The sequence below is a fragment of the Asterias rubens genome, chromosome 9 (genome assembly GCF_902459465.1).
Source record: "Asterias rubens chromosome 9, eAstRub1.3, whole genome shotgun sequence".
Classification (NCBI taxonomy): Eukaryota; Metazoa; Echinodermata; class Asteroidea; order Forcipulatida; family Asteriidae; genus Asterias; species Asterias rubens.
The window spans coordinates 4,505,271-4,521,354 of NC_047070.1; the positions used below are offsets into that span (position 1 = coordinate 4,505,271).

The 16,084-nt window shown below is 37.8% G+C and overlaps 1 protein-coding gene across 2 annotated transcripts; it reads right to left on the reverse strand.

Annotated features, from left to right (window-relative positions):
• Window positions 1–753: 753 nt before the first annotated feature.
• Window positions 754–16,059, reverse strand: LOC117294333 (UV-stimulated scaffold protein A-like). Of its 2 annotated transcripts, none has more exons than XM_033776699.1 (15): window positions 15,954–16,059; window positions 14,954–15,123; window positions 13,851–14,004; window positions 12,278–12,454; window positions 11,404–11,524; window positions 10,827–11,222; window positions 10,274–10,386; window positions 9,556–9,808; window positions 8,496–8,784; window positions 7,933–8,076; window positions 4,297–4,357; window positions 3,409–3,531; window positions 3,187–3,283; window positions 2,699–2,900; window positions 754–1,574 (listed from the first exon to the last, which is right to left on the reverse strand). In XM_033776699.1, the coding sequence occupies exons 2-15, from the start codon at window positions 15,112–15,114 to the stop codon at window positions 1,484–1,486; spliced, it is 2,382 nt and encodes a 793-aa protein (XP_033632590.1). In that variant the 5' UTR covers window positions 15,115–15,123; window positions 15,954–16,059; the 3' UTR covers window positions 754–1,483. The 2 variants fall into 2 exon arrangements, with proteins under 2 accessions (XP_033632590.1, XP_033632589.1); XM_033776698.1 differs by having other exon boundaries at window positions 15,921–16,059.
• Between the last annotated feature and the right edge of the window lie 25 nt (window positions 16,060–16,084).

Sequence of the window (16,084 nt, forward strand, 5' to 3'; positions counted from 1 at the left end):
CGTCAAATCCCATTCCTTGATGGCGGATATGCTTAGGGACATCTCGCACGAGAACGGGACTCGAATCAAGTCTACCATCTTTGTAACTATCACACACGTAGTAACTGTCGCTGTGCGTGCATACAGAGGGTGAAACTAAGGCCGTGTCCGAAACGGCGACTTCGGCTACAGCTACGGCTAGATCGCGCGCGTCTGCCTATTCTTCAACACTGGTAGACGCGCTGATCTAGACGTAGCTGTAGCCGAAGTCGTCGTTTCGGACACGGCCTTAACCTTCGCAGAACAGTTTCAACAACTTTTATGAGCGACAGAGGGTGCCATTGTAAATATTGCCTTTTGTTTGACGAGAAATGGCCATTAAAATTCAACACTGTTGAGAATCGTAGAAATTAAAATCTTTAACCATTGCACAATGAGTTTTATTTGTTCTCCATTATAATAAATGTTTATGAAAACAAGTACTATTCAATAATTATTATGACAAGATCTCCTAAACAGTCATAATAAAATACACCAAGTCGGACAAGTCTTACGTCTGGAAATAAAATGTAGAAGCAGTTTAAATAACTTATGAAATCACCTGATAAAATAAAGTTCCAGGGCAAAGCTAGGGTCGAAATCTAAAAATCAATAAATCCAACAAAAGGAATATTTAGTTTTCTTTTATAGTTTATTTATCAATATGTACACATTTCTCCTTATGCATTAAAAATTGTTTGTTCAACATATGGATCGCATTGGTTTTTTTTGGTCTTTTTTTTACAAATTCATGGATATTTGCAGGGATAAATCATTTTAATCACTTGTAATACATTATTTGTTTGCAAGTGAACATTTTAATCACTTGTAATAAATTATTTTTTGCAAGTGAACATTTTAATCATTTTCCAACAAAATATTTTCTAAAACAAACTGAATTTGTTTTGTAAATTATACAATAACATTTTCAATGTTAACATTAGGGTGATCTTTAAAAACACAAACATATTTGAATCCAAGCTTGTTAGGGTGTGCATGACATCGGTAAAATGGAAAATAAACATTGCTCACAGATTTGAACATAACCTACATTTAGTACGATATAAAACTTCCCTTGAAATACTTATGCATGAAGACTAAAAATGCTTTAACAAAATTTTGGAGAGTCAGAAATTTGACGTTTGAATACAGTGAAAACCTGAAAACCTGAAAACAGTGATAAGGTTGTTCACCATTTCCTTGTGACTACAGTAACTGAGTGAGCTCAATGTTACATGTAACCATGGAGGAAGAAAATAGTTTCTTCCTCCATGATGTAACAGGGTTGTTATTTTATGTGTAGCTTGAGTCACACACTAGCACATATTGATCTTCCATGACTACCAATGCTGGCCACATATTTTAAAGACACCCAGACTTCAAATTCATTTACAAATTCATCAACCATTTCATCCTTTGGATTTCATCCCAAATGAGAAGTAAAAGGCAAGGAATTGAACCCAAACTACCTGTAGTTGAAGTTATTTCCAAACTTGTCTTGATATCGTCTCTGCTCCATCTTGTTCATAGCGTTGGCAACCCTTCGAAGGGAACTCCTGCAAAATAAAACAGACGAAGAACAAACTCTATGATGTAGGCACCAGATACACCAAGTATATTTGTGTTGAGTAGAAAATATAACTAAGCAAATTTGGTTGTCAGGACACCAGTTGTGTAAATAGGTACCTGTGAGGGCCGAGATGGTTCTTGTGATTGATTTAGCCGAGTAGCGCACATTATGTATGTTGCACAGGCTGCATACTCCCCACCAGGGAGCTGAGATGGTTTAAGGAATGAATTAAGGCCCAGTGACCAGGGGTAATAATAGTGGAAGCGCTTTGAGACACCCTCCGGGTGTGAAAAGCGCTATATAAAAACTGGTTATTATTAATATTATTAGTTGTAGCATGACTGTATAAAGCGATTTGGCTGCCAAGCAGAAACAGATTACCCACAAACTGTTTACAGTCATGTAGTTTACCACAACTGCTACCCTAGCAACTTTGCAAGATTTGTGTTTTTATTTATTTTTTTCATTTGGTTGTGAAGCCAAGAACATAATCACTGTACTAGCCAAGAACCCAAATGGAAACAAGACAAAGAATGAAGTTTTAGATGTGGGAGGAAAACCCCAAAGAATTATTCCAGGGAAAACCCATGCAATCAGGTAGGGACTGAAAACCCAATCCACATAGTGGCTCCGGCAGGTTTCGAACCAGGATCATAGAGGTGGAAGGCGAGGAAAGAAACCATTTTGCCAACCCGACCACCAATTGTGCACTCTTGTTTAGGATTCACCGGGACTCATTTCACAAAGCTAATAAGCACAGAAAGCGCTTACCACATAAAAATATTGCTCAGCAGAAACAGGTAACCAGGGGTGGATTTCACAAAGAGTTAAGACTAGTTACTCGTCCAAACTTAGGACTAGCCTTAAGTTTGTAATAGCTCCTAGGACTAGTCCTACGTTAGGATTAGTCCTAACTCTTTGTGAAATCGACCCCAGCCAAAATATTGTTTGTGACTGTTTCCAGGCTAATTTTTGCTCAGCAGAAAAAAATTGCCAAGCACCATTTTCTGCCAAACAGCTTAAAACGATCCCTTGTAATAATGACAACATAAAACAACGGAACAAAATATATTCAGACGGTAAGCAGAGTTAACAAATAAATTATCTTACTTGTTCAACACTTTCTTTCCCAGTCTATTGACGCTGGTGTTGGTGGTCTTCCTGAGGTCAGTGAGGTTAGGGTATTTCTTGGCCTTCCCTTTGCCCTTCTTGCCCCCTTGTCCCTTTCCGCTCGTTGAGGGACCACCAAGATCGCGACCCAGGCCTTTCTCGATATCTCTCTGGAGAGATGGATCAGTGACCAGGGCCTTGGCTGTAGGATCAAATGAACTCAGACCATTATGGCTGGACTTGGAATTTGAAGGTCTTATTTATTTATTTATTTATTTATTTATTTATTTTTGTTTTGTTTGGGGGGGGTGGTAAAATTACTTCCCTTGTACTTCTGAGGGAATATGGGTTAGCAAGAGATTGAGCTAGAACCAGAAGAGGTGGACTCACACAAGGGTTTCTTTCTGCAAATCGTTAGAACATTCTTATAATAAGGAAATGACATATCCATTAATGTGTGTAAGGTGAAATGACTGTGGCAAGTCTACCTTGTTTTTGTTGTTCTTTGCTCATCTGGAATTCTGGCTGATCCTCTTTTGGGTTTCCTTTGTCGTCTCGAGGAACAATCTTCCCATGAAATGGACACTGAGGGAAAAACAAATGAAGGATGGTTGCGTGGCGTTCATTTGAACCAAGTATGAATGGCAGTATGCATTATCACTGGTTAGTTTCCCTGGTGATTGTAAACAAAAGTCAAATGTGACCTTTACCTTGTACCTGTCCATTCGGAGACACAGTTTCCCAGAAGGCAATGGGGCACGGCATGTCCATTTGACGGGTTCAAACTCTCCGGTGTAGTTAAACACGCGGGTTGTCAGACTGTCTTTAGCATGCTGGGGGATAGAACAAAAAAGAAGTTATTCATAAACAGGGATCACAGGTTTTCCACTTTTTTTCCAGCGCATTCATGGAGAGGATCAGGACCCTGGGATTGATTTCACAAAGCAATAAAATTCATCGTAAGACAAATTGTCAGTATCACCATTGTGATTTGTATTGTCACATCACACTATAAGCAACTACCATTGATTTGTAGTTGGGATCAATCTTATCTCTTTGTGAAATTGGCCCCAGGGGCCTATTTCACAAGAAACTCAGATTGATCTAAACTGAAAATCAGTCATAGTTGCTCAGTAAAGTGTGATGTCACATAAAATCACAATACAAATCACTATGGCAATACTAACAATTTATCTTACGATGAATTTTATCACTTTGTAAAATCGAGCCCAGGACACCCTTGAGCCAGTTGTGTGAACAACTTGACACAGTGGAGTGGTCTTTAAGCCGCTGAACTAAAAGGACAGTGAGCTTCACATAATAGAAATTTAATTCTCTCTGCAATGAATTTGCTTAAGGGGTTGGCCCCGGTGTTTCTGGTTTGATTAGCAGCATATTGCACCACAGCACCTTGTAAACCACTACATGGTGCTATGTAAAAGGAGTTGGTCTCATAATTCAAACGTAGTCCCACATACCTTGCAGGAAAAAACTGTATGTTTTATAGAGCGCCTTGAGCATCACTGAGTGACGGATACGCCCACTATTATAACAATAATTATTATTATGCCATTCTCTATTAATAATTCAATACAGACCTCCATGATTTTGACTTCATCTTGTACGGAGGTACTCCAAACCCATTGCGCTGTCTCAGGTCTGGAAAATAAAAATCATGGATTAAAATGTTGACAATAGAGAATAATACACAAGGGCGTATACCTCGTTAACTTTACTCTTAATTACCTCTAAGCCTCAGTAAAAATCCTAACGCTACATTCTTCATTAATTAAAATATAATCCAAGTGACACTTGTAACACTATGTACATGAAATTGTGGCTCTGTACCAACTTGACGTTCCAATCAGTGTGCTCAGAAGATGATCAGTGCATACTGATTGAAAACTACCCAGTTGTTTACACCACATTGGGTCGATTTCACATAGAGTTATCCTAGGAGATAATAAAAACTTAAGGCTAGTCCTAACTCGTTCTAACTCAAGATATGACTAGTCTTAAAGACACTAGACACTATTGGTAATTGTCAAAGACCAGTCTTCTCACTTGCGGTATGTCAACGTATGCATAAAATAACAAACCTGTGAAAATTTGAGCTCGATTGGTCGCCGGCGTTGCGAGATAACTATGAAAGAAAAAAACACCCTTGTCACACGAAGTTGTGTGATTTCAGATGCTTGATTTTGAGACCTCAAATTCTAAACTTGAGGTCTCAAGATCAAACTCGTGGAAGATTACTTCTTTCTCGACAACTATGTCACTTCAGAGGGAGCTGTTTCTCACAATGTTTTATACTGTCAACCTCTCCCCGTTACTCGTTACCAAGTAAGGTTTTATGCTAAAAATTATTTTGAGTAATTACCGATAGTGTCCACTGCCTTTAACTCTTTGTGACATCCACCCCAGTTCCTTTTAGAAACACATCACATTGAGAGTTTTTTTCTTAGATACAAGATTTTATCTCCGCCATTTTTTGTTATTTCAACAAGCCCTACTTTGTATAACATCATAATGAACTATTAATAACATAAACTATTTTAAATCAGATTCATATAAATTGTATGATACGTACAGGATTTATACATGTAGTATACTATAGTATAGTATGTTATTTGTTTTGTGACAACATATACAGTGAAATGCGTTTTGGTTTTGTGTGTCTAAAAACATTGGAATACATGTAGTACCATTAAATCATACGTACTAAAAGCCATGTGTACACGATTTCAAAAAGTTCTTAAAACAATAAATAAACAAATAAATAGCAGCAAAAAGAAATAGCAATCCATGATTCGTAAAGAAAACTGCAGTCACATGTTCACAATAAAGAACTACAATCACCAAGAATATAAATGGCTGTAGATAAAAACTCTGCAATGTACGATACAAAACAGATTTGATTAATCGATATCGGTACCAGAACAATAAAGAACTGCAATCACCAAGAAAACTAACGGCTGTAGATAAGAACTCTGCAATATACGATACAAAACAGATTTGATTAATCGATATCGGTACTAGAACAATAAAGAACTGCAATCACCAAGAAAACTAACGGCTGTAGATAAAAACTCTGCAATGTACGATACAAAACAGATTTGATTAATCGATATCGGTACCAGAACAATAAAGAACTGCAATCACCAAGAAAACTAACTGCTGTAGATAAAAACTCTGCAATGTACGATACAAAACAGATTTGATTGATCGATATCGGTACCAGAACAATAAAGAACTGCAATCACCAAGAAAACTAACGGCTGTAGATAAAAACTCTGCAATGTACGATACAAAACAGATTTGATTGATCGATATCGGTACCAGAACAATAAAGAACTGCAATCACCAAGAAAACTAACTGCTGTAGATAAAAACTCTGCAATGTACGATACAAAACAGATTTGATTGATCGATATTGGTACCAGAACAATAGTTAAAATATGGCATAAATATTGAGCAGTTATTGGTTAAAAGGGAAATAAAACATTCAATTCAATTTATAATGCAGTTATAAAACAATAAATGGCAATATTCGAACAAGCATCGAGTAAAAACAACATCAATAACCATCATGAATACAAAGCAACAACTAGTTGAAAAAGTAGAAATAGGGAGGGAAGATCAGGGATGGGAGACATAATAATAATAATAATAATAATAATAATAATAATAATAATAATAATAATAATAATAATAATAATAATAATAATAATAATAATAATAATAATAATAATAATAATAATATGCATTTATAATGCGCCATCTATCTAGTGTACAAGACCCTATTCCGAGGCGCAAAATAAAAAAACAATACATCATGTACAACAAAAAAGAAATATATAGAATACAATAAAAAATTATACAATGAATAATCTACTGAAGAAAACAACAAAATTAATAAAAGAGACGTGAGTCAAAACAATATTTATATTCAATGACCATCATGAAAACAAAGCAATATATAGTTGAAAAAGTTCATTTGAATTTAAGTATACAATCACTAGTAGATTTAGAGAGGGAAGAGGGATGGGAGACTTAAACAACAACAAGAAGACAGCAAATATCAACAAGCAGTGAGTTAATTTAAAACAACATCAATATTCAATAACCATCGAAAAAACAAAACAATGTTTAGTAGGAAATGTTCATTTACAAAGTATGCAATGCATTCAGCTGCTGTAGAAATAGAATGGGGGGCAGGGAACATAAATAACTACAAGAAAGGGACAAAAACCAAACCAGAAGCACAATCAAAACATCATAAATTTATAGAAAACAATTTTTAGTAGGAAGAATTCATCTGAAAATAAAAACATTGCATACAAATTGTAGAGAAAGAGGAGGGGAGGGGGAGGCAGGGACATCAAATGAGAACAAGAAGATGAAGAAAATCAAACAAGAAGCACAGTCAATAATCATTCATCACATACATGACATATGTGTGTTGGTGTGTATATATACAAAACAATGTTTTGTATGAAAGTTCATTTGAAAAAAAACAATGCATTGATCACTTGTTGTGTAGAGGGGGGGGGGTACATGGACACAAACCAAAACAAGAAAATTGCAAAAATTTAACAAATAGCAAAATCAAAGCAACATCATCATAAATACAAACAATGTTTAGTCAGAACAATTCATTTGAAAACAATGCATTCATCACATGCTGTATATACATGTAAGTAGATATGGGAGTGGGGGTACATCAATATAAACAAGAAAATGGCATCAAAACAAACAAGCAGCTTAAAAACATCATCAATGACCATACAAAACCAAACTTTAGTTGGAAAATTTCATTCGAAGAAAAATAAAGCAATGCATAACCATTGTAGAAATAGAGGAGGGGGACATGAATACAAACAAAAAGATGATGAAAATCAAACAAGAACAGGCCTGTATGCTTTGTTTTTGAATGGGCAAGGGCACCAATGCATTTTCTCCTTGGCAAAGGGCACCCTGTATGGAAATTGTTAATCTTTACTAGAGCATTTAAAGTGCAACAGTGCAATGACCAGGGGGCATCGAGGCAATCGCCTTCGTTGCCTCCGTGAAGTGTCAGGCCTGAGAGAAAAACACAATCAAAACATTATCAATGACCATCATAATACAAAACAATGTCAAGTCTGAAAAGTTCATTTGAAAAAAAAGGGAAAGAAAGGAAATTAAAGGTAGAATTCAAGACCCTGTTATAACAAACAATGAAGTCAACTTACAGCATGACCATCGGAGCTTCGATATTCTCTGGATTTGCCCAGTGTTCCAGATCGACACCAAACGGCACCACTGGAGCCTTGGCAAGCAGCTGGCGACGTTGCTGCTCTTCGACCGTCAAGGTCTTCGTTTCAGTTGATCTCCTCCTGTTAATGTTGGTAGCAAAGAAAAAAGTATAAACAAAATTTAGGTTAAAACCTTGCAACTGTTTTTCAATAATATAATTTGTTTTTACTGTTACACCGATGTGAATCAAGCACTATATACTCAGTACTTCTGTGAAAACAAATCCACAAAACTGCAAATCACAAGTAATAATACTTGGTTCTTACATAGCGCTTTAGCACACCCCTATGGGGCAATTCAAAGTGCTCAGTATTATTTCCTTCAAGGTTTGAGGAAGCTACGTATTGAAGTATGAGACCTATTCCTTTATGGCACCATGTATTGGTTTACAAAGTGCTATGGCACAATAAGCTGCTGATCAGACCAGGAGCACCGGGGCAACCCCTTCTCTTTACGATAAGTGCACTGGGTTCTTTTACGTGCATTACACAACACTTACTTGATAGGAAATTGCTCTCGGATAACACGCAGCCTCTCTTTCATCACTTTGATGGTACCGGCTTGAGACGCCGGATCCGAGAGAACATGTTGCGCCTCTCGTAGAGGATGCCACTCGCTACCTTTAGCCGCCCCGCTGCCACATGGTGTGTTCCAGGAATCACCGCCAAGCGCCGAGCCAAAACTTGTTGCTGGTAAGGTTTCCGCGTTGAGGTGTTTAGATTTATTGATTGAACTTGAAGAGGTGGAGGGTTGGGATTCTTGGCTGGTGCTCGGTAAAGGATCCAAACCTTGTATGAAGAACAAGTTGACACTTATAAAAAAGGTGATGACTGTACACTGCTAAAAATGGTATTCTTGAAATAAACAAAACATTTTATTTTAAGAAAATATTTCTTGTGTCACTCCCTAGAAAAAGAAGTTTTTCTTATTTCAAGAATACCATTTTTAGCAGTGCAAATAACATTACAAGATGACAGCATTTTTGACGTTGATCGAAAGCATGCATGCATTATTGAAACCTTCACTTTTGTGTAAGTCCAAAATTGTAAACAATTTGATTCAACCTCAAAAACAAAGACAACAAACAAAAACGGCAAAACATTTAAACAAAAAAAGCAAAACACACACAAATTTTGAAAAAAGACAGTCATTTAGTACAGGCACTGCTATCTCTGGGCCCATAACTCTGCTTGAACAAAATATATTACTTAAACCATGCATTGTATTTGATCCTTGGAAAAAAATGGTAACATTTCATCCAGCACAATAGCTAACCTACATGTTCATATGATGTAGGTTTTAGAAAATTTGTTAGCCTTATTTCCAATTTTGTATTGTTTCACGAACGACAACCAAAGTATCATGCATCTCCTCTTGAGTGGGACTCGAACTAACAGCCTCCGAATTAACGTGCCGGCGCTCTACCAACTGAGCTATCTAGCCCTATGTTGGATGTCTCCCTATTTTGTCAATATCTTTAATCCGTTGCTTCGAGTCCCATTCTTGTCCATTTTTCTTTGTTCAATCCCAAATCATAAAAAAAACAAAGGCTTTCTCACCATACTCAGCTCTCAGATGATCAGGGATGACGGGTTCGAATCCCTCCTTGACAGGAACGTCTTCAAATTCTCCTCCGTCGCTGTCCGAATCCTCCCCATCAACATCGCCCACTTGCAACCCTCTCCTTTCTCTTTCTGATTTCTTGCGTTGGACTTTCAGTTCGGCCTGTTTAGCCAGTGCATTGATCAGGGCCTGCTTGAGGTCTATGCAACGCTTTAGTTGGTTAACATTTTTGCCACTTTTGCTGAAAACCTACATCATTTGAATTCAAACAGACAAAATTTGCTATTCCTTTTTCCTTTGAAATGCTTTATGCATAGAGGTATTTATTCTGTAAATATTTGAATTAAAAGAATAACCACCCTTGTATCCGCGCGTTTCGTTGTGTCATGACATGTGTTTAAAATAAATCCGTAATTCTCGCTATCGAGAATTGATATTGTTTTACTGTTTTCTCAAAAAGTAAAGCATTTCATGGAATAATATTTCAAGAGAAGTCTTTCACCACTACCTTCTGTAAACCCTGTAAGTTATTTGTAAGTCTGTGAACTTTTTTCTGTTTTTTTATACCGAAAGGGTCCAATGGCTTTAACGGGAAGATCACCTAAACAAACAAACATGAAATGTGGCCCTGGTGGTGTAACAACTAGTCAGTTCAGTATGCTCTGATCGTCTTTGGGAGAAAGCTGGACTCTAATAAAAGAGTTAATATTGTACCTCCATCCAGACTGCTAGACGAGGAAGATAAGCTGAGGAAGCGAGACGGTTCATGTCTTCTAATGTCGTCAAGATGTCTTGATTATCCTCATCTTCTTGTAGCACCACACCCTCTGCATTAAGAAAATATAAACATCCCCTTCAAGATGATTTACAAATCCTTAATTCCTTGTCGGAGTCAACTCCTGTCAAAGGTATACCCGTTTCAGACAGGCGCGCTAGAGTCAAGCCGAACCAAATAGATTATAAACGACTTCAGGATGACCCAAAGGACCGAGTAGCCGGCAGCAAAGGACCGAGTAGCCGGCAGCCTGTGCTTCTGGACAACGCTGAATGGTTTTAGAAGCCCACAGCAACTTTTGCAAGTATAAAGCATTTTGAGAAACATTTGACTTCAAAGTCAAATGTGGTTATACATGAATGTAGAATGAAATTTTCAGATGTTAGTTTTAATGTGTATGTACATCAACATTCAGAAAGGATTGAACCAGTTGAATGGTTAAAAAAAACAAATGTATACTTTGCCTTTGATCATGATTTGAGATTGGTTTACCTGTGTTGATATCGATGTCAATATTGTAATTCCAAGATGGCAGTCCATGTTGCTGAAGGAGACTCGCATCTTTCCCCTCCTCTCCTGTCTCCTCTTCCTCCCCTTCCAAACTATCCTCATCGTCATCCTCCTCCATCTCGTCTGAAACGTCTTCTCCATCATCATGTCTTGAAGACTCTCCATCATTTCCTTTTAATTTCCCCTTCACTCTTTCACCCGACAACCCCTCCGAATCAATAGTTCCCCCTTTCTGAGTAGCAGAACGTGACTTGGTGCTGGGTGATACCATTTTGTTTGAGGGGACATCAGTGTTATCAAACCGAGCAGGGTTGGGTAAAAGCAACTCGAAGCAGTTCTCGATCTGTGTTAGACACTCGTTGATTTCGGGAATAGTTTCTGTCGAAAATGAAACAAATATTTCCATTATTTTTAGAAAAGCCATCATCAGGATATGATTTTAAATATGTGATCCTTGTGGTCCCGTCGCGTTTGTGCACGCAGCATCACAAGTGCGCCCTCTAGTTCTTATACATAATTCTATGATCGTAGCCCACTCAGAACGAGGTTGGTTACTCACCTTCCATATCTGTCAGAGCCCTGCTGATCTTCTGTGCCATTAACACCTGCATCTTGGCTTGCCGAGCTGCTTGAGCACGACGCTCTGCTGCAGATCGGGCTTCAAGATTCGCAAAATCCACCTGAATAAAAACAGCCATAAAAAATACATATCAAGTACTCATTTTGATACCAACAGGTGGCATCTTCTGTGGTGAAAGTTCTGGCCGATGCCCTAAGATTGAGCAAGATGCCAAACTCACTGTTTTTCAGGAAAGGCAGGATAGGCCAAGGTATGGTACGGTGACCCTCGATCTCAGTAAGAGAAAAATAAAAAATCAGGCCCCAATTTCATAGAGTCGCTTTTAAAGGATTCGGGTACTTTTTCAAAATGTCCATAGATTTACATTAAACTTACAGGGTTTCAGGATAATGATAGTGGAAAGCTTCCCTCAAATATTACTTACTGAGGTTGTGTAGTTTTTGAGAAATGAGTAAAACAAGTTGAACATATTGCTTGGATACCAGTCACAAAATGGTACAGGTAATATGGTAGTTTGGCTGGAAACTTTATTCCCTTAAGCATAATTTTGGTTGTGCTTAGCATCTTTTTGTGCTTAAGCAGCTCTAATAAAAATGTCCGCTGGGCAATGGAGGCAATAACCTCTGTGCAATAGATCGATCCACTAAGCTCCGCCCCATTGCTAATTGACCAATCACAACGCAACGAAGGTCCAACAAATAAGGTCCGACATGCGTGTGCATATCTTGGCGTGCGCGGCAGAGTTGTGCGAAAAGGCATTGGAGAGCCCCACGTGTTCTTGCTCACACGTGCGTCGTGGGCGAAGCCTACTGGATCGGTCTATTCCAGCCCTGGAAAGCACTTTTCAACCTACCACTTTATTGTACTTGAGGAAGCCATATCCCAGAGCCAGCTTCTTGTAGGCCTTCCCGTACTTGTTATTCCATTCTTGTACTGCTTTCAGTGTTTGCTCCTTGAGGAGCTTGGCCGCTGCTTTAGGAGGGGGTAGTGGATAGTCCCCAACGGTCTCTACGGTCAACGCTAAAAACTCCTGCAAATCAAACATATTGAGATTAGGTCTCTCTAGGTGTACAGTGTGCTGAGAAATTTGAATGTGGTGCAAATAAAGGAACACGTTGCCTTGGATCGGACGAGTTGGTCAGTAAAAAGCGTTTGTAACCGTTTGTTATAAAATGCATATGATTGGAGAGATGTTTTAAAAGTAGAACGCAATGATCCATAATAATTTGCCTCGAAATTGCGTGGTTTTCCTTTTACTTTGCGAACTACCATGGTCGGCCATTTATGGGAGTAAAAAAAAATGGCCGACCGTGTTAGTCGGCGTGGTAAAAGGAAAACCGTGCAATTTTGAGGCATGTTTGTGTGGATCATTGTATTCTACTTTAACAAAATCTTTCTAACCATACGCATTTAGTAATCGTTTCAAAGACCAACTTGACCGATCCAAGGCAACGTGTTCATTTAAAACAATAAATTTTAATTAGATTAGATTAGATAAGGTCAAAGCTAAAAACTCATGCAAGTCAAACATATTGAGATTATTCATTACTGTCCTGAATGACAGTCAAATTTTCTAATCCCGCTGAAGGCAAAAAAATGGGATCTTGGTAAAACGTTGTATACCCAAACTGTACGAAGCAGCATCGAACAAATGCAGAGAGATTCAAATTTCTGTAGTGTCCAGTTGTGAATGCTGTGGCCACAGATGTGGGTTGGTACCCACTTTCACCTCGATGTTGCTGTTTGTTGCTGTTTTCTCAACAACTAGACACTGTATTCAGCTGAAACTTTCACTGGCGAAGTATCTATAGGCCTATTGATAATTTGGCTAATAAATCAGCATTCTTTAGACAAAAACCAATCTATGACCCTACCCTTAAGGACACTGGACAATATTGGTAATTGTCAAAGACCAGTCTTCTCACTTGGTGTATCTCAACCTATCAAATTTTAACAGGTTTGTTATTTTATGCATAGATGCATAAAATAACAAACCTTTTAAAATTTGAGCTCAATTGGTAGTCAAAGTTGCGAAATAATGATGGAAGAAAAAACACCCTTTTCACACGAAGCTTGTGTGCTTTCAGATGCTTGATTTCGAGACCTCAAAATTTAATTCTGATGTCTCGAAATCAAATTCGTGGAAAATTACTTCTTTCTCGAAAACTACGTTACTTCAGAGGGAGCCGTTTCTCACAAAGTTTTATACAATCAACATCTCCCCATTACTCGTTACCAATTAAGGTTGTATGCAAATAAATATTTTGAGTAATTACCAATAGTGTCCACTGCCTTTAAAAAAACAGGTATTTTTATACAATAGTCTTTGTGCATCACATTTTGGTAGCTGTAGCCTAAGCCAGAGCCCGAGTCAAAACAAAAGTTTCTTAGAAGGGCCCATGATTAACTTTACGGACTCAAATTACCTGCATGTCAGCAACGAGAAGTTCCCTGAAGCGGTGCGAGCGATTGAAGAGCTCATTCATAATTTGGAACGACGAGAGGCGGATTTCGGCATGCTCCTCAGCGAGCTGATTGGACAAGAGATGGAAGGCGTGCTCGACATAAGCATCAGAAATCCTTATGGAGTGAATCAAGAAAAAGGATACAATAAAGAGGTGGACAAAAATTACAATTCATTCCTCATGAACTTTACTGTCTGACAATTTAACGTCACTGCAGTTTTGATTGATAACATAAACTATGCCAACCTGCAGCAAGATATTAAGTGGGAGCAGTCTACCCTCCTACTATGTGACCATTCAATATCATCCACTGCAGTTTTGATTGATAACATTTTAAACTATGCCAGCCTGCAGCAAGATATTAAGTGGGAGCAGTCTACCCTCCTACTATGTGACCATTCAATATCATCCACTGCAGTTTTGATTGATAACATTTTAAACTATGCCAGCCTGCAGCAAGATATTATGTGGGAGCAGTCAACCCTCCTACTATGTGACCATTCATACTATGTAAACTATGTCAGCATTAAAAGTTATATCATGTGGTGATCGCCTCCAAGCAGGTGGTCAACCCTCCTACTGTATGACCATTCAATATCATCCACGGCAGGTTTGAGTGATAGATAAACTATGTTAGCCTGCAAAACGATATCATGTGGTGTTCGCCTACATGCAGTTAGTCAACGCTCCTACTGTGTGACCATTCGATATCATCCAATTTGGTTTTGAATGATGCAAGCCTAAAGGGCCACAAATATTCATATTAATTATGTTGTATACTGTCAACCCTCCTACTGTCTGACCATTTAATATCATCCACTGTGGTTTTGAATGATAGATCAACTATGCAAGTGAATGCATCCACACAATACACAGTCAACCCTCCTACCATCTGACCATTTAGTATCACCCTATGTTGTTTTCAATGATTTTGCCAGCCTGCATTATGACATCATGTGCTGAAGACATTTACACAATTAATTGTTCAAAGTCAACACTCCTACCGTCTGACCATTTCATGATTGATAGCATCCACTTTTACGATACTTAAGTCAGAATTTTACCTGCATATCTTCTTGAGTTGTTTTAGAGGTTTTTCCTCAAGGCTTGGGCTCCCTGAGTGTGTCATATCTTCCACTAGTTTATCAAGTTGTTCACAGAGGGCGCTGTCCAGCTGGCTGGGCCGATGCTGTTTAGTGCCATCCTTTCCAATACTTTTCAACATTTCAATGTTCTGCGTTAGGGGAAGAAAAAAAAAAGATTAATATGCACATTAAAAAAAAAGACAATGAAAATTAATTGGCCAACCCATCATGGCGCCCATGCCAATTTCCTTCAATAAAAAATAAATAAATGGTCGCAACGTCAGCTGAATCTCGATACAAGTTTTTGCAAGATACAATGTTTTGCAAAATCGAGATGCAGCTGACGAAACAATTTCATGAAGATTTAGAATAATTTAGAAGAAAAATAAATAAAAGGGAAATAAATTGTGATTCTTTTCAATTTAAAAACCTTTATTAATAACCTTAAATATTAGGCTTTTATAGAAACTAGAAAGTGGCGGTCAGATGGAAGTTTTTGCAAATGAAAAACAAGCCTGACTGAGTCTGCCTCTCCTGAGTAGCGTTAAAGAGTATATTATTAAAACTAAGCATTATTCAAATGAGATTTTCCTTTTGCAGTTTTGGCAAACTTTAAAAATTAGTGAAAAACTGGTGGCGGGGAAATCAAAATCCAGTGGTGGGGATATGGTAACTTTCCCCATAAAACTACTAACTAAACTCATATTGTATTTTATACGTGGAACTTCAATCAATCATACAGTTTTCAATCATTTCAAAATTCAATATACATCGCCCCCAGAGTCACCGGCTGGGTCTAATGTCACATGTGTGCTACTAGTACTAGTAGTGTATAGTAATATCACTACTGGTTAAGGTTAAATTGTACACAAAAACTGTGATAACTCGTCATTTAATTTACTAGTCTTTGTATTTTATTTCAATATAATTTCGTAAAAATATTCACCCTATTTTAATTGCCAACTACAAAGGAAGTTACCAGCTAGCTACTTCGGATATTTCCTCAGCTGGGAACAGAATCAAAATCGCCAGAAATCCGCAACATTCCTCGCATACCTCCCTTGCACAATCCAGTGAAATGTTCCGAGTTTTTGTTACACTATTTTGTGT